The sequence below is a fragment of the Mus caroli genome, unplaced genomic scaffold (assembly GCF_978045245.1).
Source record: "Mus caroli unplaced genomic scaffold, Mus_caroli_1 scaffold_16, whole genome shotgun sequence".
Taxonomy (NCBI): Eukaryota; Metazoa; Chordata; class Mammalia; order Rodentia; family Muridae; genus Mus; species Mus caroli.
The window spans coordinates 5,717,501-5,745,397 of NW_028227271.1; the positions used below are offsets into that span (position 1 = coordinate 5,717,501).

Here is a 27,897-nt window from a genome sequence, read left to right on the forward strand (position 1 = left end):
GTTCAGTGGTTAATGGTAATTTTATCACAGTACCATATACATGATTCTAAAATACTTCTCCTCTAGAATAGTAGCATGTACAATAAGAAATGGCTTTTATTTTTGTGCTCCTAAAACTGAGCAAATCTATGGGAAGCATTTTCTCCATTCAGATTCCTTCTGTGCAGATATGTGACTCAGCACAATGCCCACGATGGGAAGACGTTTACGTGGCTGAGTATAAGCTCCTGGTAGGTCACAGAGGTTACAGGTGAAGACGAGGCAAAGAAATGGGTTCTACTTGCAGGTCAAAGCAGTTCCCAGGCATACCCCAAAGACTTGCTGAGTGCACACAGGTAGCTTTTCTTATGGTCATCCTTGTAGCTGTGTGCACCATCTGCCTGGGAGCTAAACCAGAATGTGGTGTCTCCCTCACACATGCACTTAGATCACTGCTATGGGCACAATGGGAAGAATCTCGGGTGCTCCTCCCCCCTTCCTGCCCCCATAGCTCTTTTGACTAGACATGAGCCTGTGTGTGTAACAGCCCTCAGACCTTCGCACAACAGACAGTGTGATGGAACCCATGATGGACACTCAGGCCATGGAACGCAGCATGAAGGCATCAGAGCCTGCCAGAAGAACAGCAGAGACGTAGCCTATCAAAGTTTGTAGTTCTGGGAAAGTCCCTAAATGTACTGTCCTTGATCGTTTGGCTTCTGTAGTTCCATTTCTGGCTAACCGTTCTTGCTAACGGAAGTATGTCAACCTAGGATGCAGTTTTTGTGCTTCAGAGTTCCCTCTGAGAAAGGCCTGGGCTATACTGGAATCCTGAACATCCAGTGTAGTCACTGGTTGTCTAACAAAGACTTCCTATTGGCTTAAACCTGTGTCTGAGTCGTCTTCTCTGGTGGATGTATCCAACAGGTGGTGGTTAGAATCTCTTTGATGTGGCTCATATTGTTTTATTCAGGGTTTCTATTCCTGTACAAAACATCATGACCAAGAAGCAGTTGGGGAGGAAAGGGTTTATTCGGCTTATACTTCCATACTGCTGTTCATCACCAAAGGAAGTCAGGACTGGAACTCAAGCAGGTCAGGAAGCAGGATCTGATGCAGAGGGCAAGGAGGGATGTTCCTTACTGGCTTGCCTCCCCTGGCTTGCTCAGCTTGCTTTTCTTACAGAACCCACGACTACCAGCCCAGGGATGGCACCATCCACAATGGGCCCTCCCACCCTTGATTAAGAAACTAATTGAGAAAATGCCTTACAGCTGGATCTCATGGAGGCCTTTCCTCAAGGGAGGCTCCTTTCTCTGTGATAACTCCAACTTGTGTCAAGTTGACATACAAAACCAGCCAGCATATATATTCTTCAGCTAATTCAAATCAAGGTATTGCCATGTCCCCAACAAGAAAGTAGGGGTCAGGAGGAGATGTGATGCCTCTCCTCAGAAGGGGTCAGGAGGAGATGTGACGCCTCTCCTCAGAAGGGGTCAGGAGGAGATGTGACGCTTCTCCTCAGAAGGGGTCAGGAGGAGATGTGTGATGCCTCTCCTCAGAAGGGGTCAGGAGGGGATGTGATGCCTCTCCTCAGAAGGGGTCAGGAGATGTGATGCCTCTCCTCAGAAGGGGTCAGGAGGAGATGTGATGCCTCTCCTCAGAAGGGGTCAGGAGGAGATGTGATGCCTCTCCTCAGAAGGGGTCAGGAGGAGATGTGACACTTCTCCTCAGAAGTGCTTCAGCTTCTGCAGCTGCTTATGCATTGGCAGCTTCAGCTATGATCTTGGCTTTGGCTCTGGGTGCACGGACTTTGTCTAATTGCTTCCTGGTGGCAGCACAGTCTGCTTCCAGCTTCTAAAATGCTTCCTGTGTAGAGTTTATCCCTGGGGAAGCCAGGACTGATTCGTGTTGTGAACTGAAGCCTTCCAGTTCCTCAGGGTCAGTGCCATCAGGGTTTCACAGATTTCTGTTAGATTCACCAACACTGGAGCTATGAATGTGTCCCATAATATACAGGCCTATTTCACCGAGTCTCTGAATAAGAAATGTGTTCTCTTTAAACTCTGGTGGCATTCCTATACTGCTCACATAGGAGGGTCTGTTGAGGAAGTTCTCATCTCGTGGAAAACCTTACAGCCAATAGCAGAGATACATCCCTGAATGCAACCCTGATTGAGGTGTTTATCAGTAAAAGCCGTGTGCTCTGACATCAAGGCACCCTATGGCAATGGCATAGGTATCACCAATCCAGGATATTTCACCTGTGCCTGTCTGAGAAGGCACACCAACCCTAGGCCAACAAAGCCTGTCTTTGCTAGTTCCATGGTGAACCTCCTCAGGATCTTTCTCAGTCTATCATCAAATACTGCTGGGGGTTGATCTTATCACCAACTTTATCTTCTACAACTGCAATAAACACAGCAGGTCTACATGCAGAAACAAAGGTTTTGACGTCATCCATACTCATGCCATTGCTATACTGGATACCCTCCTCATAGGGTGTGCAGAGCTGGGGGTGCTGGACCTGCTGGACCACAGTCATCTCTGAGGAACCTTTAACAGGAGGATGGGGCAGGAGCTGTGTAGCTCAAGGTTGTGGGGCTTGGTGATCTGCAAGAGGCCACACATTTTGAGTCACTTCTGTTCCTTGCTTTCCTGGGTCTTGATGACTTCTGCTAATTTGTCTTCCATGATACTTGGCACCATGGCTGAAGAGGCACTCTACCACACTTTAGGAGCTGGGATTCTCTTCACCTCCAGGTGCAGCTTTGCTGTAGTGTGTCAGGGCAGTGCCCACAGGCATTGGCTGTTTGATGGTATCAGGCATGGTTTGTCCATTCGTTCTGCTTTGCTTAATCAACCGCTGTAGAGGTCAGCAAAGCCGCAGACGGCCATGCATAGTGTAGATTGGATACCCAGGATAATGCACACTTGAGGTCAGAACAGAGACAGAACTAAGCAGGAAGCTCTAAAATGTTTTTAAATTAATTCTTTTGACAATTTCATACAATGTGTTTCAATCATTTTCAACTCTACTTCTTCAAAACTCCTCCTAGGTCTACTCCTGTACCCTGGCCTCCTAATTTTGTGTCCTTTAAATAAATAACCCATCTGTTTGCAATGTCCATATACCCCTGGCCATCCAGTAGAGTGTGGTCAACTGTCAGGTGCCACACATGCCCCTTTTATTTTTTTAAGATTTACTTATTTTTTAAATGAAGGGTTTTATGTGTTATGTACAAATCTTAATTATTTTAAAATGGACAGACTTGTCATTACATTTGTAACCTTGTACAGAGGAGTTTTCACTATGTGCCTAGCTTGGTGTCCATTCAACTAAAATTGAAAAAAAAAAAGGTTCATGAAGAGTTAAAATCAGAAGTTAAACAAAGTCTATGTAGAGATGACTATTTTATATTACACGGCCCAATCCTGTATTTATTTCTACCCCCTTTTTGAAAGTATTTATAAAACTAGTTGAAGACAGTTGTATTTTTTTGTTGAACTATTTAGTAGAATTTGTGCCTTTTTGTCTGTATGTGAATAAATGCTGTACATTTTGCAATACGAAAAAAAATTTACTTATTTTATCCATGAGTATACCACCATTGCTCTCTTCAGACACACTAGAAGAGAGCATCAGACCCCATTACAGATGGTTGTGAGCCACCATGTGGTAGCTGGAACTCAGGACCTCTGGAAGAGCAGTAGGTGCTCTTAACAACTGAGCCATCTCTCCAGCCCCACCACACACATCCTTAAGGAAGACTGACTCTCTCTTCCCCAGAAGTCATCACTGTTCACAGATCCCCAGTTATGGGAGGGGCATGTGAGCCCATCTCCCTTCCATGCTGGAATGTTGCCTGGTTTGATCCTTTGAGGGTCTTGTGCAGGCAGCCACAGATGCTAAGTTTGACAGTGTGGTGGTCCCATCATGTCCAGAAAACACTGGTTTTCTTCAGTGCCCCCTACCCTCTCCTCTGCCTCTTACAATCTTTCTGTCCCCTCTTCAGAGATGTTACCTTAGCTTGGGGGTGGGGTGTGATAGCCTATGTCCCATTTACAGCTTAGGACTCCAGGGCTACTTATTTTCTGCCCTTTAACCAGTTGTGAGCTTGTGTTAGCCATCCTGTTAAATGTACAAAGGAACTTTACTGATGGGGTCTAAGAGATGCATGGATCTATAGCGAAAGAGATATGAATTTAGAGAGAAGTCTGATACTAGTCCATTTACCAAAATAGCAGCCGTAGATTCAGCCCTGGGGCCTGTGAGCTCCCCAACCTTGGGTCTGTGGCCAGATCTGTAGTTACCAGTATGTGCTTTTTTTTCATGTGTAGTGTGCTTTAAATCCAATAAGGAAGTAGCCAGTTTCTCCCATAACATTCATACAGCAATGTCACCAGATGGCTGGTGTATCCTTCCAAACCAGTCCTTACTGCAGTTAACGTGGTTCAACGTTTCATAAAATTATTGGTGCATTTATTTTTCCTCAACATGCAATGTTTTTTTTAAAGCCAAGATAGCCTGTCCTTTAGGCTATTCCCTCCCACGTAGTCACTGACCATGTAGCCCGGAAGAACCGTTGTGACACCTCCTGCAACCTACTGCAGTGAATGGACACCTAGGAAGGGGGAGAGATATCCTGCCTAACCAGATCACTCCTGACTGATGGAGGCCAGGGAGTTCTCCCCACATGCTCCTCAAAACACTTGATGTATGCTTTCTTTAATTAAGTGTAGAGTTATAATTTGCATTTACTTTCACTAGTTTTAAAAAAAAAATGACCAACTTATTCTTTGATGGGAAACAGATTTTCAGACTTGAGATGACTCCCTCAAGGCAGGCCTATGGCTACTTAATTCCCCAGCATAAACTACAAATGAAAGCTCACCCCCCCCCTCAGTTTTCCCCGCTGTATTAGACACGCAGTTACCGCGAAGCTTCCTGTGTAGAATCCCCACCCTGGGCATGCCACTCAGCACGGTCATCACTAGTCTTTCTGAAACAACAACTTCGAGAAAGAGTCCCAGCTCCACAGATCTCCAGACTTTCAGGATAGCATCACAGATGGATATCTGAATGTCCAGGCCTAGAGAGATGGCTAGCACAGCAGCTAAGAGTGTGCAGCTCTTTTAGAGGATGGGAGTTCAGTACCCAGCATGCACACTAGGTGGCTCATGCCTTCCTGTAACTCCAGTGGCAGCATTGTCTGGTACCCGTCTTCTAGCTACTGTGGCCACCAGTACACACCACACCCCCCCCCACACACGGGGGTGGGTGGGAGGGAGAGAGGGGAGAGAGACAGACAGAGAAATAAAGCCATCTTTTAAGTGAGTGTCAACATGTCTAGCTGTCAGTGTGGTTCCTCTAGTCCTATGGGCAGTAGTCATTTCCTATGACCTCAGTATCACCAGACAGGTTCCTCATTTTGTTTCTATCTATCTATCTATCTATCTATCTATCTATCTATCTATCTACATTCTATCTATTATCTGTCTGTCTACTCTGTCTATATATTATCTAATCTATCTATTTTCTGTCTATCTATCTACATTCTATTATCTGTCTATTCTGTCTATTATCTAATCTACCTATTTTCTGTCTATCTATTATCTATCTATCATCTATTATCTGTCTATTATCTATTTATCCATCATCTGTCTATCTATCTATCTACATTCTACCTATTATCTGTCTGTCTACTCTGTCTATTATCTGTCTGTCTATCTATATTATCTAATCTACCTATTTTCTGTCTATCTATTATCTATCTATCATCTATCTATCTATCTATCTATCTATCTATCTATCTATCTATCTATCTATCTATCTATCATCTATTATCTGTCTATTATCTATTTATCTATTACCTGTCTGTCTATTTATCTATCCATCTATCTATCTATTATCTATCAATCATCTATTATCTAATCTATCTATCATCTATTATATCTATTATCTATTTATCTATTATCTCTCTTTCTATCCTTCTCAGCTCCTGTTTATCTTTTTTATATGAAATTGCATTTTTCTGTCCCATATTCTATTCTGAGCCTTTAAACTTCATTGTTTTCTAAGAGATTTTCATCATTGCGTATTGTATTTTACTGACAGTTTTCTCAGCTTCTTTTCTTCTTGCTCCCAGTCTGCTTACTTTTGGCTATTATATTTTCATATTTTCTTTTTCCTATATTTTTAGATTCCAGGTCTCTAGAGAAACCCTCTATTCTGCTCTCTCTTAAACAAACCAGAGTCTAACTCTAATACGAATCAGGTATAGGCTACTGTAATTTCTTCTTCTTCTTTTTTTTTTTTTTGGTTGTTTGATTCTATTTTCAGGAATATTTTATATTTTAAAGTGCAATAGAAACACTGCTGTTCTCTTACTGCAGAGAAAGGCTGTAGTTTTATTTAGACCTTTGAGGCAGACAACCCTTTAAAATCGTCGTTAGCATCTGTAGTCACTTGACAATGAGTTTTATTACGGCGTTTGTATATGCATATCAGGTACTTTTATCACGTCACCCCATGGCAGTCTCTTTCTCCCCTCTACCCACTGCTGCTTCCTTCCTTCTTTTCTTCTTCCTTCTTCTTCCTTCTCTTCCTCCTCCTCCTCCTTCTTAGGTTGTCCTTTGACTTTCTGCTTTTAGAAATAGGATCAGAGCATATCTTAAATACTGTTAAATTAATATGAAAACAGAAATTCTGCATCCGGTGTTTGTTTTCGGCAAAATCCCAGTAATTACCATTGACTGTTATGCAACTTCCCTTACTAATTCTATTTTAACGAACAGTTAATTAATGAGTTAAAATCTGCCCTTAAACTAGTACCAGGCCAGAATACAAGGAAGCGAACAAGTTAAGAACTTACTATATCGCTCTAGTGACTTATAGTTGCATTGGCTGTGTGACATATTCTTACTCCATAGGATTACATGCTATGCCTCAGAGTTATTTAATATCCTGTGTTTATTTGTTCAAGGTCTGTTTAGAGAAGAAATAAAAGCTGTCTTTCCTGACATATGACATATGTATCTATATTTACAAAATTCTAAACAGTGTACAGAATTCTGTTGCACTAGGTGGTCCTCCCACGGGTGGGGTGACTATGTTGGAACGGTAGCTCGAGACTATTCAGGACATGGTGTGTTAGACATGTAGGTTTCCTTCATCCCTCACTCCTGACGCCCATTTACTTCCACACAAGAGGTCACTGAACCTCACAAAGATGAATAAGAGACGAGTGAGCTTACAGGCTATGTCTCGGGTTTCCCCCTAGTGCACAGAGCCATGACTTACAGGCTCTGCTGTCACATCCCACAACCCAGGGAGGACCAAGCAGACCTTTGTTTTACATCACATTTATTTCCTCCATTGTTTAGCTGCTGGATTCTTTGCTTGGCAGTTAGGATGTGCCTGGCTTTCAAGTGATGTCCAAGTTCACAGTTGCTGCTGGTAGATTCTGGTAATGATGGTGTCTGTCTCACTGCCTTTGTCTCACTGCCTTCGAGTATCAGGCGACTGAGCCGGGCCCTGAAAGATAATTCACTGGTCAGTGCCATGGAAGGGGTGCTCCTGGTGATGTGACCAGCTTCAGGCTTCCATCCAGACACCTAAGGGGAGCGAGCTCTTACTACAGACGGTGCCTGAGCAAGGCCACCTTACTGTGTGCTTGGAACAGATCATAAGGGGGTGGGAGAAAGATTAGAGAGGGAGTTGTTATATGTTGTGTGGATTGTCAGTTGTGTTAAAATAGAGCCCACTGTGCATGTCTACCTAGTGTTTGACTTTTGATACTGAACCAAACTCCCCAAATAATGGGAGTTTCTAAAATGCCTTCTGTAAAGAAACTATGGACTCTGTATTTGTTAGTGTTTGAACCTTTTCACCATACCATTTCTTTACGTCCAATTTTTCTCTGATTCTTGAATACTCTTTCCCATACAGAACCATCTATGCCTGGCACATTCTCTCTAGCTCTTCGTCATGACCACAGAGATCACAAGAACATGGGATGGCCCTGCCCTCACCCGTCTGCTTTTCAACCTTCATCCCTTAGCTCTGGACTACACCTGCTTGCCAAGACAGTCCTCTGCCATGTCGCACCAAGAGTGCCCGGGGAAGTCTGGGTTCCGGCTATACATAGGATAGTCAGGAAGGGTAGACAGCGAAGGTGGAAGGGTATTTGAGTAGATACCTGGAAGAAACACAGGAGACATTCCTTGGTGACAAAGTTTAAAGTCTAGTGTAGAAGGCTGGTTGGTCACGGGGTTGCATCCTTGGGGTGTAGGAATGGACTTCCGATGACTTCTCTCCAGAATTTGAGCTGTGATTCTTATTTGGGGATGTGTGTAGAGAGAGATGGAGGCTTGAAGCTTCTGCATCAAACAAGAGGGCTGGCATGTTGGAACAATGTAGGTAAGGGAAGTCGGCAAGCCGGTTCCATAACTTCGGGATAAGGATTGGCTCTAAGGGCTGGGTCTGTCGGGCTGGGCGCGCGCCGCGGCTGGACGAGGCGCCGCCGCCCTCTCCCACGTCCGGGGAGACCCCCCTTCCTTTCCGCCCGGGCCCGCCCTCCCCTCTCCCCGCGGGGCCCCGTCGTCCCCCGCGTCGTCGCCCCCTCTTCCCCCTCCCTCTCCCCTCCGGGGATGTCGGGGGCCGGGGGAGGTCGGTGCGCGGCGCGCAGGCTCCGGGGCGGCGGGTCCAACCCCGCGGGGGTTCCGGAGCGGGAGGAACCAGGGGACACAACTCTTTGTGCCTCAGTCACAGTCTCTACTGTCTGTGGACCTTGGCACCAGCAGAAACAGGCATCACTGACTCTGAGATTCCAATCCCATGATGAAAACAAACAAACAAACAAACAAACAAAAAAACAACCCTTGTTGGGTGTTAGGATTAAGAGGGAGAACTCATCAGAAGCAAATGTTCATCAGGAAAATGTCTCTGGCTTGCTTCAGAGGACTAGTGAGATTAGATGATAGACTTAGAGGAGTTTGGCCAACCAAAATTGATCCCTATAGCAAAGATGTATGATAATTAAACTTAAGAGTTTCTGTAATAACATTGCGTATCAGTGTTCCTTACATGTTTAGGACCAATCATAGTTAAAGCATAGTTACCAATCTGTTTAAAAGATATGCTCTTGATGGTCATGGTTGTGAGGCTGTCATTCCAGCCACGTGGAAGGCTGAGGCAGGAGGATTCCAAGTTCAAGGCCTGCCCCGGCAACGGAATGAGTTTGAGGTCAGCCTGGGCAACTTTGTAAGACCATGTCTCAAAAGGAACAATCCCAAGAGAGAGCTGAGCATAGAAGCTCAGTGGTAGAGCACTTGCCTGGCTTAGCACTTGCACAGAGCCCCAGTGAATAAATGGTAGTTGGAATGGCTTTATTTCGTGAGGCCAGAGCTCTGAGAGGAACAAATTATGTTCAGACATGGTTCCAGGGGGGCTCACCTTTTCCACTTCTTGGTTTAGGCAGGGACATGCCTGAAACATGTCAAATATATATTTTTAAAGCCTCTAAATTCATGTGAAGTATGATGCTATATAGTCTTTCTTACTCCCTAAAACCCTTCCAGCTGTCATGGTTGGAAGTCATTCTTGATGTTTGGATGAAGTCCCTAGCATGGTGGGTGGATCTCCCCCACAGTCTGTTCTGTGGAATGTATCCAGTGTTGGGCCACAGGACTCTGAAGTGTCCATTATTTTCTTTATAACCTGCTAAGGAAGCCCTTGATTCCCTATTGTTCTTCATAGCTTTTCTTTCTGGTTCACTGTCTTTTCCTGTTTCACTGTCTTTATCATCGGCTTTGGTGTCCTATGAGAGACACAGAGAACCTTAGAATTCAAGCCTGCTCCTCCCCAGTTCAATGAGGAGAATTTCCCCAAAATCTGTTCTGGTGAGGTCCAGAGGAATTTCTGATGGGGGCTCTGGATGGAGAAGGAAGCCTTAACTTTGCCATTCACCTTCAGTTGACAGCGAGGGAGGACCGACACGTGCTGTCAGGAGAGCATGGATTACAGCTATAGGCTCTGGAAGGCAGGCTCATAGCCTGCTCCATGGCTGGCCACTACACCCATATCCAGGTATATGTTATCCCTTCTGCAGACCATGAGAATAGGGATACTTACCCAGTCTTGGGGGGGACAGGTGGGGCGAGTGCCACGGAACGGGTACTCATGCCTGCGGAGGGAAATTGTGACAGGGATTGGGAACTGTCTCCCCAGCTGCCAAGCTCACATTTCTAGTTGAGGATCTAGGCAGCCAGAGTCGGAGGAGCAGACTCATGCATAGTAACTTTGACCCGTTAGAGGGGCGTAGGATGTGGCACCAGGTAGCTGCGGCACTGGAAGTCTCTGCTCAGCCAGTGCTGGTCAGTCAACTGCCTCAGTCTTACATGGTGCCATGGGAGGACAGTTTTGGTTCCTTCTTACAGCATTTGTTTTGGCTATGGGAAAGAAGTGGTGTGTGTGTGTGTGTGTGTGTGTGTGTGTGTGTGTGTAGACCAGAGGTCAGTCTTAGGCACTGTCTAACCCTGCTTTTTGAGACAGGATCCCTTACTGGCCCAGAACTCATCAAGTAAGGAGAGGCCAGCAGCCAGCAAGCCTCAAAGATCTACCCATCTTTGTCTCTCCATCAACGAGGTTACAAGCACATACAACCACACACTGTGGGTTCTGGGAATTGAACCCAGGTCCTAATCTCATACTTGCATGGCAAGTCTTTTACTGACAGAATTCACTCCACTCTCTGTGGGTTTTATATTATTTGGGACAGGGTATGTCATATCCTAGGATGGCCTTGGACTCCTGGTCCTCCTGCCTCTACCTTCTGAGTGCTTAAATTATAGGCTTTACCTGATGCTAAATATTGAACCCAGGGATTTCTGCATGCTAGGTAAAAAGTCTTAACCACTGAGCTACAGTCTCAGCTTTGAATCGTTCCCATCACTCAAAATCCATCACCCTTTCTCTTTAAGGAAATGGGAAGCAGTGGCTGCCATTATATCCCAGATCTAATGTTTTACAGCATGGGCATCCATAGAGAGATTTCCTCTGCTCACAATGACCTCTTGGAGATCAAGGTGGCTTAGAGAAGATCCTTCAGGTAGGGGTTAAGTGTTGTCCTTTGACTTTTGACCTTAGAGGTCACTCTTCTGTCCAAGAAAACATTCCTCAGTGATATCTCACAATGGATTCCACCAGGCCATAGTCCCTTGCTCTGGAGTGGGCGTGATGGACCAGGCTTGAAGAAATATCAGAGGGAATCTTGTCTAGACCATATTTAAATATTCCCAGGATTTGAACTTCTATGAGTTCTATTTTGTAGAGAGAACCCCCCCCCCCACTCCAAATCTTCAGGCTATTGCCCCTTTGCCTATCAGTGCTTTCATGGTGTATGGAGGTCCCTGAATTCATCTCAATTTATCCTGACAGACAGATCAGCAGCTTTGGTATCCCAGGGGAAACAGATCTGGACCCTCAGAACTCAAGCCCACCCTCGGAGTCCTGCACACGATTGTGCATCTCAGCAAGAGACCTGGGTGGTTGGAATAAGTACAGAGATTAAGTGAACCACGACTAGTGGGTTCTCTTCTTGGATGAGTAGAGGAAGGAACCCTAAGTGTGGCTTTGTTGATAACACCAGATACTTGTATATTTTGGGAACTAAAATTTAGACTGGAATGATAACTTAGCAGTTAAAAGCAATCGCTGCTCTTTCAGAAGACCAGAGTCCCAGTACCCGACGTGGGTGGCCCACAGCTATCTCTAATGCCAGTTTTAGCAGATCTGATGACCTCTTGTAGCCTCTGATGGAATGTGTGCGCGCGCGCGTGCGCGCGCGCGCGCACACGCACACACACACACACACACACACACACACACAGAGAGAGAGAGAGAGAGAGAGAGAGAGAGAGAGAGAGAGCCCTCTATTGGAAAGAGCTACATCTGACTGAGCACTAAGAGTTCTCAGTCTCTCAAGGGTTATTCCTTCCATTTCCAGATCCTTCCGTCACTGTCCAAGGGCCACAGACAGAAGGACGTGGCCCCTCTATAATCATATATTGAAACCAGATTCCTATCGTGATGGTTTTGGAAGAAGGTCTTTGGAAGATGGTTAGATCAGAAGGCCAGAGTTCTCATATCAGTGAGGTTAATGTCCTTATAAAAGACAATGTCTATCCCATTTCCACTATGCCAAAAAAAAAAAAAAAAATTGAGAGCCATTAAGAACATTAAGTTGTTCTGGGGTTTTCCAGCTTCCAGAACCACAAGGAATACATTTCTGTTGTTTATAAGCCACTAGTCTATGATAAGTGTCACATGCCGTGACAACAGTGTTAATCAAGATAACAGGTGACCAGCCTGCATGGAGTGGAAAGGTGGCTTCACGGAAAGCCAGGCTCAGCTGGCTGGAAGGGAGCCAGAGTCCATCTGTGGTCCAGACAGCAGATCGTCAGATGAGACTCTGGGGTAAACTCCTTACCCTCAAATTCCATCCCTCACTCCCATATGCAGACCTTGGCATCTTTCCTTGTTTACCTCGAATCCGAGCATCTTCCTGAAGCTGAAAGAGAATGAGGATTCGGCGGTCAGAGACTTGAAAGGTTGGTACCCTGGGATGTTCGGTGTGCTGGCCGCAGATTGGTCAGATGTAGAGGATGTCAGATGTGTACTTGGGAAATGCAAACATGTGGGAATGAAGTTCTCCACTCCCTAGCAGCAGAGCTTCTGCTGTTTATGTATCTCTCAAAGCTGACTGATTAAGAGAATAATGCCTTGCATGCACCGCGTGGCCGTGGATGCTCAATACATACGGGAGACACCGCCCATTACGAAACAGACTAGCAGCGCATTGGATGCGCTTGCTAAGTTTTCTTCAGCTTTTCTGCTTCGACTTTCCTTCTTTCCCTTAGCTTTCCTCATGGAGTCTCCAGTGACTCTCTGTAGACTCGGAAAGGGCCTTTTGCAAGTCCTTTCTACTTACTGCTGGGCACACAGCTGCTGCTGGTCCGTTTTGGTCTTACTGAGCTCATGCGAGGCACCCAGATGGTTGCTCTAGTGTGGGTCTTAGTTTTGTCTAATAAGAAATAGGGAATGTCCCAGTTCCCAACGTTCATACTCTCTACTGCTTGATTTCTTTCTAAAATAATATTTATTTTTATTTATGTGTATGAGTATTTTCTCAATATGTATAGGTGTGTCCCACAGTGCCTGTGGAGGCCAGAAGAGGGCGCAGTATCCCAGGAACTGGATTTAACAGCTTTGTTAGCTCCCTGTGGGCACTGGGAACTTCGCGGAGAGCAGTAACTGTTCTTAACCCCAGAAATCTCTCTTCAGCACCTTGCTTGATTTATCTTAGTATTTGCATTCAAAAGAATTCCCTTATACCACGGCTAGGGTTATCTTGTCTGAACCAAAGGAAGGATCTATCAGGGAAGAGACTGCAAGAGAAAGCACCAGAGAGGCCTTCTGCAAGGGATGCGGGAGCAGATGGACTGTTAACTTCATATACACCCGGAGAAGCTACAAGCCGACACACACAAGTCTCACTTCTGTGCAAAAGGGTTCTGTCTGCAGGAGACCGTGGTCTCCGGAGACTGAAATTCTACATAGGGAGAAGGTGTCTTGACCCCAGAGACAAAACGAAACAGCGGTGCACCCGGTGAGACCGTGAGATTTCTGATCTCCATCCAGAGCCCATGTTACTTTTCAGCCAAAGGCAAAGCCTGTGTGATTTTCGAGAGAGGAAGTTCCAGACACTGCGGCAGGACAGTGCTCTGGCTACTGGGACCACAGAAAGGGACACCGTTCTAGGGACTGGAGCAATCTTGATGGTGATGTAGAGGAAGTTTATTTTTAGCCCCTTCTCAGCCCCCCTGTCCATCACTCCTCTCCAACGAGGAGGCGAGCAAGATTATTCCTAAGACCACAGGGGCTCATATTATGTTTACAGTCTAATTTTAATGAAATTATGTCTTCTTTTCAGAGGAACAAAACAAGTTTGTTCTTGTTTTATGATATTTGTTTTATGATACGATAGATACTCAAAATAATGTGTTTTCTTCTGATTATAGTTTATACAAAGTCTTTTAATAGGTAATTGCATATATTATACACACACACACACATATACACACACAGAGGAAGAAGAGGGTTAGGAATAAACACAGGAAGAGAAAAGGAAAAGGAGAGAGGAAGATGGGAGGAGGGACAGGGATGCACAGCAGGGGACTTGGTGGGTCTGAGGCACATCAGCATTTTGAGCAAGCTAGGCTCTGGGGAAAGGCCAGCAGTATGGTGCTTGCTTCAGTATAGTGTTTAAACATTTGATCAGTGTTTAGAAAACAAATTGAACTCTGCGTAAAGAACACAAGTTTAAACCTGGGCTAAACTTTGCACCTCCTGCAGTTAATAGGCACACCGCCTCCCAACGCGTCACACGACCTGGAGGGGGTCTCTTCATGTAGTCTCTGATCAGCATTTTCATAGAACCAGGTCAAGAATTTCTATTGAGAGAATTTCTGATAAATTCATCTTTCCCCCAGTATTTTACTATAGTTTCTTAAAGGGGGGTTGTTAGGCATCTTCTTGCCTTGGTTGCTTGGGATAACAAGTCAGTCATATTCTTTGAAATGAAAACCTTGGAAAGAGTTCACATCTCAGCAGGGCATGGAGATAAAAAGGCATGTTAAAATCCAGGGAATTTAGAGAGTCAGAGTTAACCTCACCTCCTTTTGTATTCCTTTGAAGGCCATTAGCACCTGACAGGGGGAAAAACAAAGTAAAAAGATTAGCATTACAAACTATCCCTGTATTAGAGGGAACTTTGATGGAAATTAAGTCACCTAACCTCCCAGTTTATATTAGATTATAACCTAATTGCTCCACTGTGTGCAATGTGAGTTCCAACTTGCTGGGGCTTTCTAGCCCCAGTAATAACCCTCCCAATGACTTCAACTCTACATAGATCTCTAGGCTACCATTTTTGTACGTGGTGACTGAATTTTATTAATCTATTTAAAAAATACCTGGGCTGTGTAGAGAACGTTAATGAAACTGAGAACCAAACATTCAAATATATGAGTCTATGGGGACTGTTCTCATATCACCACATGAGGTCAGTGGCAGACACCAGGAAGATGCTGTGTCCCGTACCCCAAGCCCATCAACAGAACAGTGGCTTAGTTAATCTGCCTTTGACATGATAAGACACCATGACCATGGCAACTTTTAGGAGAAATAATTTGTATGGGGCTTAAAGTTTCAGAGGATTAGAGTCCATGACCATCATGGTAGGGAGCCCGGCAGCAGGCAGGAATGGCTTTGGAGCAGTAGCTAAGAGCTTACATCTTGATCTATAAGCACAGGCAGAGAGAGGGGAAAAGAAAGAGTGGAGAGGGAGGGAGGGAGGGAGGGAGGGAGGGAGGGAGGGAGGGAGAGAGAGAGAGAGAGAGAGAGAGAGAGAGAGAGAGAGAGAGAGAGGAATAGCATGGACTTTTGAAACCTCAAAGCCTGCTTCCCAGTGACACATCTCCAACAAGGCCACACCTCCTAATCCTTCCCAAATAGTTCCACTAACTAAAGACCAAGTATTCAAACGGATGAGCCTATGTGGGCTATTGTAGCTTGTCTTTTTATTACTCTGTGGGTTCTCCTTTTTCCTCGCTCTTTATCCCCCTGCCCCAGTTTCACCCCTTTATCTCTGGATTGGAGAGAGAGAGAGAGAGAGAGAGAGAGAGAGAGAGAGAGAGAGAGAGAGAGAGAGATTCTTGAATTTAATTTCTCTCTTGTTTCTTCTTTGCTTGTAGCTAGTCTTTGCTACTTTGTGGTTCTTCTTTTCCCCTCCCTTTATCCCCTCAGTTTTATCCCCTATCACTAGAAAGGAGAGACAGAGGGGGAAGAGAGAGATAGAGATCTCTGAATCTATTTTTTTCTTGTTTCTTCTTTGAGCACAACTACAAACAAATCACAACCCCCTCACCCCCAAGCCATGACTGACCAACAACCACCTACCTCTCATCTCAGGTCCCTAGCATTTATATATATCCTCTGAAAAGTTTCCAGAATTTCAAATACCACACACCAATCACAGAAACTATCTGCAGCTGGCAAAACTGCGCCTCTGCTAGAGCAGGAGGCAAATCATAATCACCTGCTGCAAAGCAACTCTGTATCCCATACCCAGGATTAAACCAAAAAGACATTCTTACAACATTTCTGTGTTTTTTTATTTTAAAAGAAACCAAAATTCCAGAGCAAAACTCTCACGACATTTCTCCCCTTCTGCTCTAAGCTATTAATTATGCTGGGTGGAGTAGGAAATTATAAACACAGACATTTTCAGTGAAATCAGCGCTTTTTTTGCAGTGGCCAAGGTTTCCAGGATACCTGTCCTGCTCAGTTCTAATCTTTATCTGTTTTGATGGTATCCACAGCTTTTCATTTTTGTGGAAATATAAACAAACCTGCATCCCCAACCCAAAACTTTCACTGGCTTCCATTCTAATGTTAACACACCTCTATAGTCTATAGGCTGATTTGAATATACATTTTTTTTCTATAACCCAGTTTCTTGGCTGCTGTTCCTTTCCCACTAACATTCAGAAAGTTTAAAGTTAACAGAACACTATTTAGTCTGTCCCTGAGGGTCTTTATTCTTCCCTTTTGTTTTATAAGCATTTTCTTTAAGGTGCAATTACATCTTTCTACAACTGGTTGTCCTGTAGCTTTGTGTGGTATGGTTGTAAATTTATATTATAGTATTTAAAGAATTGCTTCATCTTACTGGAGACATATGTATGCAGGGACATTGTCCGTCTTAATTTTTGCAGGTATCCCTATAATACCCATTACTTTCAGGGAATGTGTAATTATAGAATCAACCTTCTCAGAACCCAAATCAGTTGCCCATTGATACCCTCAATATGTATCAATGGTATGGTGTATATAAACTTTAGTTTTCTAATTTTTGCAAAATGGAAACACATCCATCTGCCAGATTTCACTTCTTTTGGCACCCCAGGGGTTACTCCCTGCAGGAGTTTGGTTATACAGAGAACAAGTAGGACATTTCCTTATAATTTCCTTGGCTTATTGGCAGGTGAGAGAAATTGTTTCTTTAAACCTTTACTGTTAAGATACTGTTTTTCATGACGTTTTGAGACTTCTAACACATTTCCTACTAATAATCGGTCAATGTCTTCATTTCCTTGTGCAAATGGACCTGGAAAGCCTGTATGAGATCTAATATGGGTGATGTATGATGGTTACTTTCTATTTAGGATTGTCCGTTACAGTTGTATAAATAACCAAGTTAGTCCTGAATTATCCAGAATAAATTCAGCAGTTTCTGCATGCAGAGCAACTCTTTCTGCATCTTGAGAGTCAGTAACTATATTAAGAGATGTAGAAAAAGCTAATAATACTTTAAGAGCTGCAAAAAGTTCTCATTTTTGAACTTAGGTTATATGGGCTTTGAATTACTTTGCTCATTTTCTCTGACCTATATAGCCTGCCATTCCTAACTTATTGGCATCAGTATAGAATGTAGGTACTTCAGGCCATTCCCCTTTAAACCACCACAAATATCAAGCTGGAGAGAGACTGAGCAGGGCGTGTGAAGACAGCACCAGGCTGGGTCCACTCAGGTGGAAAGATGGCTAGGACTTGCTGCTCCTGCACTCCTAAGCATACCTTGCTACATTGTAGCTTACAGGGTTCACAGTTGGCTAAGACTGTTGCCGTCTTTCCCCCAGCAGCCTGTATAGTGCTCCCCAATATGATGAAAGCTAGCCACTCAGGAAGTTTCCTAGTGAACACCAACTTGATATGCCCGTGTCATATGACCAAAGAATGTGGTCTTCAGCAATGGGGTTTTACTATCAGGCTCGGGGGGGGGGGGCAATCCAGAACATCGGCAATAGTTTTTTTAATCGTTTTGGGCGGCTCCTTGGGCACTTCTGACCAATAACTTGGGAGGTGTTATCCCACACCTGGTTTTGTTTTTTATCTGATAATCTATGACCTCGGGGAGAATTACCCCCTGGGTAAGAGAACTCCAATTAAATCTTCTATATAAGCTGGTAGTGGTGGTGCACGCCTTCAATCCTAGCACTCAGGAGGCTGAGGCAGGTGAATCTCTGTGAGTTCAAGTCCAGCCTGGTCTACATAGAGTTCCAGGACAGCCAGACCTGCTCAATATAGAGACCCTGCCGCAAAGGGACCAAAAAAAAAAAATCTTTTTTTTTTTTAATTTAAGTATAAAGCGAGTGGGATATGAATACTAAAAGAGTCTTGATCTGTTTTTATCTGCCTGTTAATTAAAAAAAAAGATAGCATGACTGTAAATAGTGACCTTGGTTGGCAGTTATTTATTTTCAGGGCTTTAGATGTATCATTCACATCCCCCTGCCTTTGAGCATCACTAATGAGAAGTGATTGGCTTGGGAATAGCCCGGCATGCATGCCTGACTGGAGAAAAAATAAATAAAAAACTAATTATATAGTCAAAGGCAGAGACTTTCTGAAGGGACTCCAGCAGCATAGAAAGTCGCTTCGAGAACTGACGAAGGGTGTTACATAAATCAAAGTCTGCACAGCGAGGGAAAAGGTCTCCGGGGCGAGGAGGCAGCTACAGAATGAGAGAGGAGGTCTCTGCCAACTGTATAGCAGAGGGGGCTAATAGCTTTAGAAAGAACTGCGAAAATTAAACAGCACACCCCCCCCCTAGTCTTCCAGTCAACAATTGGTTAACAAGCTGAAGGGACAATTCTCAAAAGAAGGAACAAAGTGTCCAGGAAACAGTTCGAACAATGTTACCATGTTTTTCAATGTTACCATTTTTAGCCTTCAAGGAAAAAAAATTTTTTTGTTTTGTTTTTCCAAGACAGGGTTTCTCTGTGTAGCCCTGGCTGTCCTGGAACTCACTCTGTAGACCAGGCTGACCTCGAACACAGAAATCTGCCTGCCTCTGCCTCCCAAGTGCTGGGATTAAAGGCGTGCGCCACCACTGCCCGTCACCTTCAAGGAAATTAAAACTACATTGGTTTCATCAAGATTCACACAGTGGTGGTCAAACATGCGGATTACACAGAACTCTGCTAACTGGGGTGTTATCTATCCATGGTCCCGGGGACAGAAGGTTCCGGTTTAGTCTGTATGTTGGAGGTTGTTATCCATGGGGTTTCATCTCCCTGTTACACAGGGGTGTTGCAGGGAGAGAACACGGAACTGGGGCTCATCTTCAGTGCTCTCCAACCTGAGTTTTCTTTTAAACCCTTGTAGATGGAGGTAGTGAAGAACATCTAAATCGTTTAAACGGGCTTGGGAAGGCAGTCACACCAACGATTACCGTGGCGGGTCGGCGCACAGCGGCAGCACACTGAGCCCACGGAGAGGCCAAACCTGCACTTACGAGTTGTGAAGGTCCCTTAGCACTGAGGGGTTCAACAGCCGTGAAACCAAGCAACACAAACAGGACTCCTGGCAGGGCCAGAATGGAGGGGTTTGGAAGCTGCACAAAGATGTACAGGGAAGGGGGGGTGGGGGGCTGAAGATGTGGGGTCCAGAGAGTGAGAGGAAAGGACAGGGTGGTCCAGAGTGACTCTTCATCATTGATCTGCTTAAAGGAAGAGAAATGAGCTCTTTCCCCGACTTCCTTCCCATGCCACCCGTGTACTTACCTGCTCCCACAGGGTCTCAGTGATTAGCAAATCTCTTTCCTGTTGACACAACAGACACATCTTGAAAACATTATCCCACCTCTCCAAGAATAAGGCCTGACATGGCACTTAACCGGTGGGTTGAGAGAGATTTCTTGGAACTGAGGTGAAATTCTAAGAGACATTCTGTTTTTTTACCCCAGGTAGCTCAGAGCCTTATCAACAGCCAGTTTATGCTTATCTGCCTCGTCAACATCTGATAGCCTGCCCCTGAACCTTCACGTACAGAAATGTTGGACCTCTGACCTGGCCTTGCTATTAGGCATCTACCAGCCTCTCAAAAAGCCAAACCCCAAAGCCTATGCCCCCCAAAGCCTATGCCCCCAAAGCCTATGCCCCCAAAGCCTATGTCCCCCAAAGCCTATGCCCCCAAAGCCTATGCCCCCAAAGCCTATGTCCCCCAAAGCCTATGCCCCCAAAGCCTATGTCCCCCAAAGCCTATGCCCCCAAAGCCTATGCCCCCAAAAGCCTATGTCCCCCAAAGCCTATGCCCCTCAAAGATGTAACATTTGCCACACAGCTTTTCTCTTCTTCCCCCACACTCCAGGAGCTCCCAAGAAACCAACACATGTGGCTGACTGACTCACCTGTGGCTTTGTCTGTTCAATGGATGTGCTGAAAAATAAAGAAACTGGATGAGGAAGACAACCCCAAGGTTTCTCTCAATTCCAGTGGACTAGTGAGAATTCTTAAATTTTAGAAATAGTCATTATTCTACATCTCCTAGCCCTCCACCTCTCCATCGCCCCGGGACTCATAACTCCGCCTTCTTGGCATGCTCTGTCATGATACAGAACTTTGAGAACTCCACTTCAGCAGTGCTGAAGGTGGCACCATTCTCTCCCCTGTCAGAGCCACTCCCCTCTCTTGTCTTTGACCTACCTAGGTCCCCTTGGAGGAAGTGCATGCAATTATAAAACCTCTGTCGTCTTTGTGTCCCCAAGTGCATTCTAGTTTTCCTCCGTGACTTCTGATGGAGTTGGGGTGGCATACTGAGGAGGAGTTGGAAAGACTTTGCTCATCTCGGGGAGCAGAACTGAAGGTCTTATTCTTGTTTTCTTTATTAGGAAATGCAATTCCAGAGAACGACAATACAAGGGTGGTACAGTACAGAGACCTCTTTAAGTCAGGGGTGTAGTGTCAAAATGAAATGAGCTAGAAGCAAAAATCCAGTAGCGCATCTATGGTCCAACAAGGTCTTATTCTTAAGTACTACTAGAATGCCAGCATCATCCAGGAAGGAAGGGCTGAGTATGGGGTCCCTGAATAAACTTCACTCAGAGCTTCTGGTCACATGTGGACTGTGTAGGGGTGACACCCCAAAGGAATTGACAATTATCTGCAAGAGGCCATTGCTTCCTAGACCTGTTTCAGGTTCCTCCGGATAGAGCCCCTCAGGTAGGATTTGAAAAGAGAGGGGAAGGTGGTGGAGGGAAAACATACTTAAGAACCCGAGGACCCTGCTGTCTCTGTCTGGGGTCCTTCTTGAACTGTCCCTGCCATCAGAAAGTAGCTTTTCCAAGGGAAAGCATTAATGCCCTTACTCTCTATTAGTCTGGGGACCCAGAGGACAGCAAAGAGTCCCCCAAAGGATGCTGAGCCCCAGAAGATCTCTATTTAAGACAGGACCCTTAATGAGCATGTGTTCAGGATAGAACAGGATAGACATCGCCCTAGGAATCCTACAGGTGACTCATCTGAGCATAGCCATTCCTCATTCCAGTCTAAGCCATGGTCCTTATCCTAAAATACCCTTCATTCATTCCCTTGGGTTCTATACATCTGTTCCAGGGGGTATAGAGAACAAAATTAGGATCCACGGGGGCCTTTGCTTATAGAGACATTGTATTTTTAGTTATATGTAGATGTGTGTGTGTGTGTGTGTGTATGTGTGTGTATACACATGAGTGTGGGGTGCCCTCAGATGCCAGAGGACTCAGATCACTTTGGAACTGGAGTTTCAGTGACTGTGAGCTGATTGACACAGGTGCTGGGAATTAAACTTGGGTCCTTGAAAGAATAATACATGCTCTTAAGCACTGAGCCATTTTTTTTTCCAGCACTGAGCCATTTTTTTTTCCAGCACTGAACCATTTTTTTTCCAGCCCATGTTGATATTTAATCCAAGTTCTTTTAAACAGAGGTGGTGACTAATCATAGTTGATAAGGACAGTGGGACAGGTATCTCTCTCTCTCTCTCTCTCTCTCTCTGTGTATATATACATATATATATATATATATATATATATATATATATATATATATATGTTGTCATGAAGCTAGAGTGACAAAGACAGATGAGAACAGAAAAGCAGAAGAGAGGACACCTGGAGCAGGAGAGAGACAGATACACAGAATTACCTGAACTTGGGGTAGAAAGATTGAGCCTTCATGAGCTGGGCACCAGCCCACATCCCATCTGCAGACATCCTGTGTGTCTGCAGTGGCAATGTGTGAAAGGCCTGCTCTGATGAGCAGCAGATCAGGCTGTGATACAGGGAAAGGCTTGGATTCCAACTCAGGTCTTTCTGATCCCGCCATAGTGTGTTGATTGCTGTAAATGTGTTAAGTTACTGCATCTTGCTTCCTTTGTCGATGAGTTCTAGGGAAGCTAATTACAGCAGGAAGAGTGGAATTTAGGGCTATCATTCTAGCCTTTTGCCAAGTCTCTTGGCCTAGATAAGTTTGTTTCCTTGTCTATAAAACAAGGGAAGTGACCTGAGTTCTGGGGCTTTGGAGACTTATAGGAAGGCCTTTGCAGTGGTTAAGTGCATCCCAAACATTATTGTGACTTGTGTTATCTGTCCAGTGTCTTGTACACTTCTATTGCCCACAAAACAACAACAACAACAACAACAACAACAACAACAACAACAACAACACACCCTTTTCTTCAGCAGAGAGTCCAAGACATCTTATCTCAGAACATCTGTCATGTGCTGCAAGGACTTGAGCCAAACTCTGGTTCCTTCCTGAAGCTTCCCTGATGTATAAAAGCCCACAGAAACCTCATTCTTTTCATTTTAGCTGACATTGTCTAGGTCTTCTACTTAGCTTCTTTTATTTAACAGAAATATCCCTTTGCTTTGTCTTTTTCTATCCTAGTGCGAGGGAAGCATTTTTAAACTGTTTTTATTTTATGTATATTAGAGTTTTGCCTGCATGTATGTCTATGGGAGGGTGTCAGATTTTGGAGTTTACAGTTGTGAATTAGCATGTAGGTGCTAGAATTCGAACCCAGGTCCTCTGGAAGAACAGTCAGTGCTCTTAATCACTGAGCCATCTCTCCAATCTGGAAGCATGGTTTTGAATGTCTGGCTTAGACTCATGCTAGAAAGGGCACAAAGGGCTCAGAGAGCATTGGCTCTGGGACGATCCGTGTCCGTGTTTGGAGGATGAAGTGCCCAGCCTTAGAGGAACAGAGCAAGCCCACCTTCTTGGCTAGAATGGAGAGACTGTTGTCCCTTCTATCAAGGAGATAAGGGGAACACAAGGAAGTCCCCATGTACCCCACCCTGGGTGCGGCCAGATGGAGATGGGAGGAGAGGAGATGCCTCTCCCCCTGCAGATAAAGTCAAGCAAAGGGCTCTTTCAGGGTGTGGGTGGTGCAATCTACCTTCTCTGCTGCTTAGATGTCATTCTTGCCTATGTTTTTTTGGTATGGCCAGGCCCCTGGAGCTGAAGATGGAGAGAGTTTCAGGCCCTGAAATAAATAAGAGGACACTCTCAGACATATGGTAAGAATACACTCTTTCTCTGCACAGGAACCTGTGTCATGGTTTACATCAATAAATGTCCTTGTTTTGAGTTGGTCAGTGTGTGTGTGTGTGTGTGTGTGTATGTGTGTGTGTGAAGGGGAGGTATGTGTAAAGAAAGCTCTCCTTCATAACCTGGAGAAATCATATTTAACAATGTAGGAAGGGGGCTGACCAGAGGCTCCTTAGCTGAGATAGAATCTAAGGCAAGAAGAGAAAGGAGCAGATAGTGAATGCCGAATCAGTCTTCTGCTAAGGGGGGAAAGCTGGGCAGAGGGAGGTCAGTCAGCTCTCACTGTCAATTGCTTTGTGGGGAGGAAAATCTATAGTCATTATGCTTGGGTCCGCAAGGCCAAAGCAGAAGTCCAGATGAGGAACAAGCCCGCCTGCCTTTGGTGGGGCTCCATCCTCCTCTTCCCACTGACACCCTTCCTCACCTTCCACACCATCAGAAACTCACCTGACCATGCTTCACACCCTTCTCCTTAAGCTTTCTCCCTTCTGAACCCCATACCACAACCCTTCTCCTGAGGCTAACCCTTCCCTCCTTTATGACTTTATGACTTCAGCTATGACGTCATAGGTGTGTGGGGGGCGGGGATCAGCTCTCTCCCAGCTCACCTCTGGCCCTGTCACCTCCACACCATGTCGGTGAAATGAAGAGACAATATGACATTTTTATGTTTCGTCTCTGGAGACCTTGCCTCCTTTATTGTCCTCCATATAGTTTTATAAAACATCTGTTGATCTTCAGAGCGAGACCCAAAAAGCAGATTCTATTTTCTGTTCCGAGTTTCCAAAGAGGGCCTGAGAAACCTGACTTCAAGTTTTCTGTAAAGATAAATGTTTTTGTTCTGAATTTCAAACGTTTCTGACTTGGAAAAAAAATCGCCAAAAATAATTGGCGGCTGATAACGAATATTAAATTGAAAGCGAAGGTTCCTAAAAGTCTAAGCAGCACCAGGACCAAGGTCTTGCTGCTGCTTTTCTGTCCAGGCTCTCGGGAGGAGCAGCCTTAGAGAAGCACTGGGGCCAAGGTGCAGCGTTCCCAGCAAAGTGGGAACTTTGGCGTGGGTTCAGGAAGATGGCAGGCAGTAGAACATCATCCCAGAGCCCCTAGTCTGCCTGGGTGATAGCGGGAGAGATTCAGTGAAGCCTCAGGAGAGTGTGAAACCCTTCAGCTGGAATCTGAAGTGCAGTCACAATTATTTAACCCATGACAGAATGACAGGACCAGCCCCCGATAGAAAAGCCCATCTTCTCACATCCTGTAGACTTTTATCCCTTCATGGACAGACATAGTCCACAAACCAACTGACACTTCCACTCCATCCAAAATTAAATTCTAATTCCACCCGCCCAGTCCCTCTTGTCACGTGAGATGGTACACCTGACAGCTCAGGTCAAAAGCCTACCCATGACACACAGTTTCCTTGCATCTCTTTAAAATTGTTTTAAAAAATGATTCACTTATTTTGATTTTTATGTGCATTAGTGTTTTGCCTGCCTGCATGTCTGGGCGAGTGCCAGATCCCCTAGAAATGGAGTTACAGATAGCTGTGAGCTGCTGGCTATGCCTCAAAGTGCGTGTGTGTGTGTGTGTGTGTGTGTGTGTGTGTGTGTGTGTTTGTGTCTGATCAGTCAGTGCTCTCAACCACTGAGCCATTCCCCCTGCCCCCTGGTTTTAATTATTAACTCACCTTACTTTGCCTTTAGTATTTTTTTCCCATCCTGAAGCAATTACTGATAAGCTTTCTGTCACTATAAAGTACAATTGCAGCATATTAAATTAATAACGTTATATAATATGTACCTTTTGTGGACTGATTTTTTTATATTTATTCATCTTACTGTGTATGTCAATAGTTTATTCTTTTGCATTACTATGTAATAGTCCATTGTGCTGTGAAGTATTTTCCTCGTGGTGATGGGATAACACATTACCACAATATTGAGGGCTTAAAACCCATGGGTGGCCTCCCCTTCTCTGGGAGGTGGAATGGGTGTGGGAGGGTGGGGCTGGGGGAAAGGAGGGAGGGGAGTGCGGGCAGGATGTAAAGTGAATTAATAATTATGGGTGGTTTGGCCACTTGAGCAACTCGAGTGAAAAATCCGTTACCTACATAGGAAACAACATTTCTGTACTTATGTAATTCAAAGTTGATGGGCATTTTAAAGCTTTTGGTTGTCTTTATGAGATTAAACTTATCTCAATGTATAAAACACTCAAAAAAAAAAGCAATGCAAATGTTAGTTACAGAGATCTAACGTCGGGAATGTAGGTACCATGTAGGGTCGGTTACTTCCAAAGCTGCTGAGGGAGAGGCTAGTCCTGCCTCTCTTAGACTTTGTGGTTGAGTTTTTGCTTTGGGACCTGTTAACCAGGGCCAGTCCCTTGGGCAAAGGGGCGAAACCAGAGCAGAGGTAGCTTCCCAGTGGCTTCACCACTGAAGACAATGACTTCCTGTCTTCCTGCAGCCCTAGACTGCCAGATTTTCAGGGCAGGGTGAGGTCCTGTGAAAAATGTGTGTTCTGTGGTATTTAGGTGACATATCCCGTAGGTATCTGTCAGGGCTACTTGATTTATGGTGTCATTTAACTCCCGTCTTTCTGTTTAGTTTTTATCCGAATGACCTGCCAGTTGGAAGAAGTGGGGTACTGAAGTCAACCACTATTATTCTGTTGGGGGTTAATCTTTGTCTTGAAGGTCAATATGTTTTCAGTAAAATTGGGTATACTATGTTTGGTACATATATACTTAGGACGGTGGTGTCTTCGTGGTTGATAGTTCTCTTGATCAGAATGAAGGGTCTTTTGTCTTTTCTGGTTGGTTTTGGCTCAAAGTCTATCCTGTTTGGTATTAGGCTAGTGATGCCTGCTTGCCTCACAGTCCCATTCGTTGGGACACCTTTTCCATCCTCTCGCTCGGTGTGTCGGTGCCAACCATGGAAGGTAAGATGAGTGTCTAGGAGGCAACAAACAGATGGCTCTTGTTTTTCGATCCATTCCACTAACCTGATCTTTTGGTTGGTGAGTTACTGTGAAGAGTGTTGTGTTGCTTGCTGCTTTCTGTTCCCCTTTGGCCATTTGTTTTCTTTGCGCAGCCTCTTTGTTATGCCCATTCTCCTTTTCAATCTAAACAATCACGTCCAGTATTCTTTGTAGGCCTGGTTTGGTGGGGGTGAGTTCTTTTAGCTGGCTTATATCGTGGACAGTTTTTCTTTTTCTGTCAGTGATGGCAGGTAGTTTTGCTGGGTATAGCAGTTTGGGTTGTCATCTGTAGTCTCCTAAGACTTGGGGCACATGGCTCTCCAAGTTGTAGCTTTTAAAGTCTCCATGGAAAAGTCAGCTGTTATTACTGAGTTTCCTTTATGTGTGACATGTATCTTTTCTCCAGAAGCGCTCAATACCTTTCCTATGTCTATGTATTTAGAGTTTTTAAGGGTAATATGACACAGGGACTTTCCCTTTGGTCCCATCTTTTGGTGTTCTCTGTGCCTCTTGTAGTTGAATGGGTAGGTCTTTCCTTAGTTTGGGGACATGTTCTTCTGTGATCTACCAAAGATTTATTCTATGGCATCAACCTGGCATCCTCCCCCTCTTCCCCACCCATGCAATTTCATGTCCTTTCTCTCTCTGAAAGAACAAAAACAAAAGAAAAGCCCACTAAAAACCACAGAGTTGGATTTATTCTTGCCAACTGCTCCTGAGTATGTGTCTAATACACTCAGTATCACCATTGTATGAGGGGCAGTGGGCATGGGGGGAATAAATGGAGTGGGAGAAAATCCAGCCACCAGAGTTCCAGTGCTCTGTGCAGGCAGATGCAGGAGGACTGCCACATGTTTTCCATGCAGCCCTGGGTGGGTGTCTGGCTGTGGAAAGCTATGGACCCAGTCCATAGGGGTTGGACAAGGGGCACTCTGAGGTCTCTGGGCCTCACGGAGGCCAGAGGTACCAGGTTCTCAGTCTCAGGCATCCCAGACACCACTGGACACAGCAGAAGAGCTGAGAAAAAACCGGGGCCCCTGGGAGTGGCTCGGTCATCCCCAGGGCGGAAGGGAGGAGAGGACAGGAGAGAGGGGGTGCTGGGGGTTCCCATGCTGGCAAGAGTCCCTGGTCCAGTCTGTGGCAGGAAGGCCTTCCAGGGCTGGAGGTTAGACACGACTCTTTAGAGGAAAGCCTATCCCATTGTTCAAGTGTGGCGGGCCTTGATGAGCAGAGACTGTCTATGGTTTTAGAGCTTTAGTATAGAGAAGCAGAAAGAAAGAGAGAAGGTAGAAAGAAAGAGAGAGGCCAGTCATGGCCATGTGTAGAGAGGGGCGAAGGGAGAGAGAGAAGGAGGGCTAGAGATGAAAGTAAGAAAGGTGAGAGCTTAAAGAGAGCGAGGAGGAGCCAAGCAGCCCCTTTTATAGTGGGCTGGGCTACCTTGCTG

At 45.0% G+C, this 27,897-nt stretch overlaps 1 protein-coding gene across 1 annotated transcript; it reads right to left on the reverse strand.

Moving 5' to 3' along the window:
- Positions 1–2,329: 2,329 nt before the first annotated feature.
- Positions 2,330–24,001, reverse strand: CUNH12orf54 (chromosome unknown C12orf54 homolog). The gene is made up of 8 exons (XM_085831911.1): positions 23,923–24,001; positions 20,295–20,322; positions 19,669–19,707; positions 14,716–14,748; positions 12,527–12,551; positions 10,115–10,166; positions 9,317–9,390; positions 2,330–2,535 (listed from the first exon to the last, which is right to left on the reverse strand). Exons 1-8 carry the CDS (start codon positions 23,928–23,930, stop codon positions 2,330–2,332), a joined length of 465 nt encoding a protein of 154 aa, XP_085688037.1. The 5' UTR covers positions 23,931–24,001.
- Positions 24,002–27,897: the final 3,896 nt, after the last annotated feature.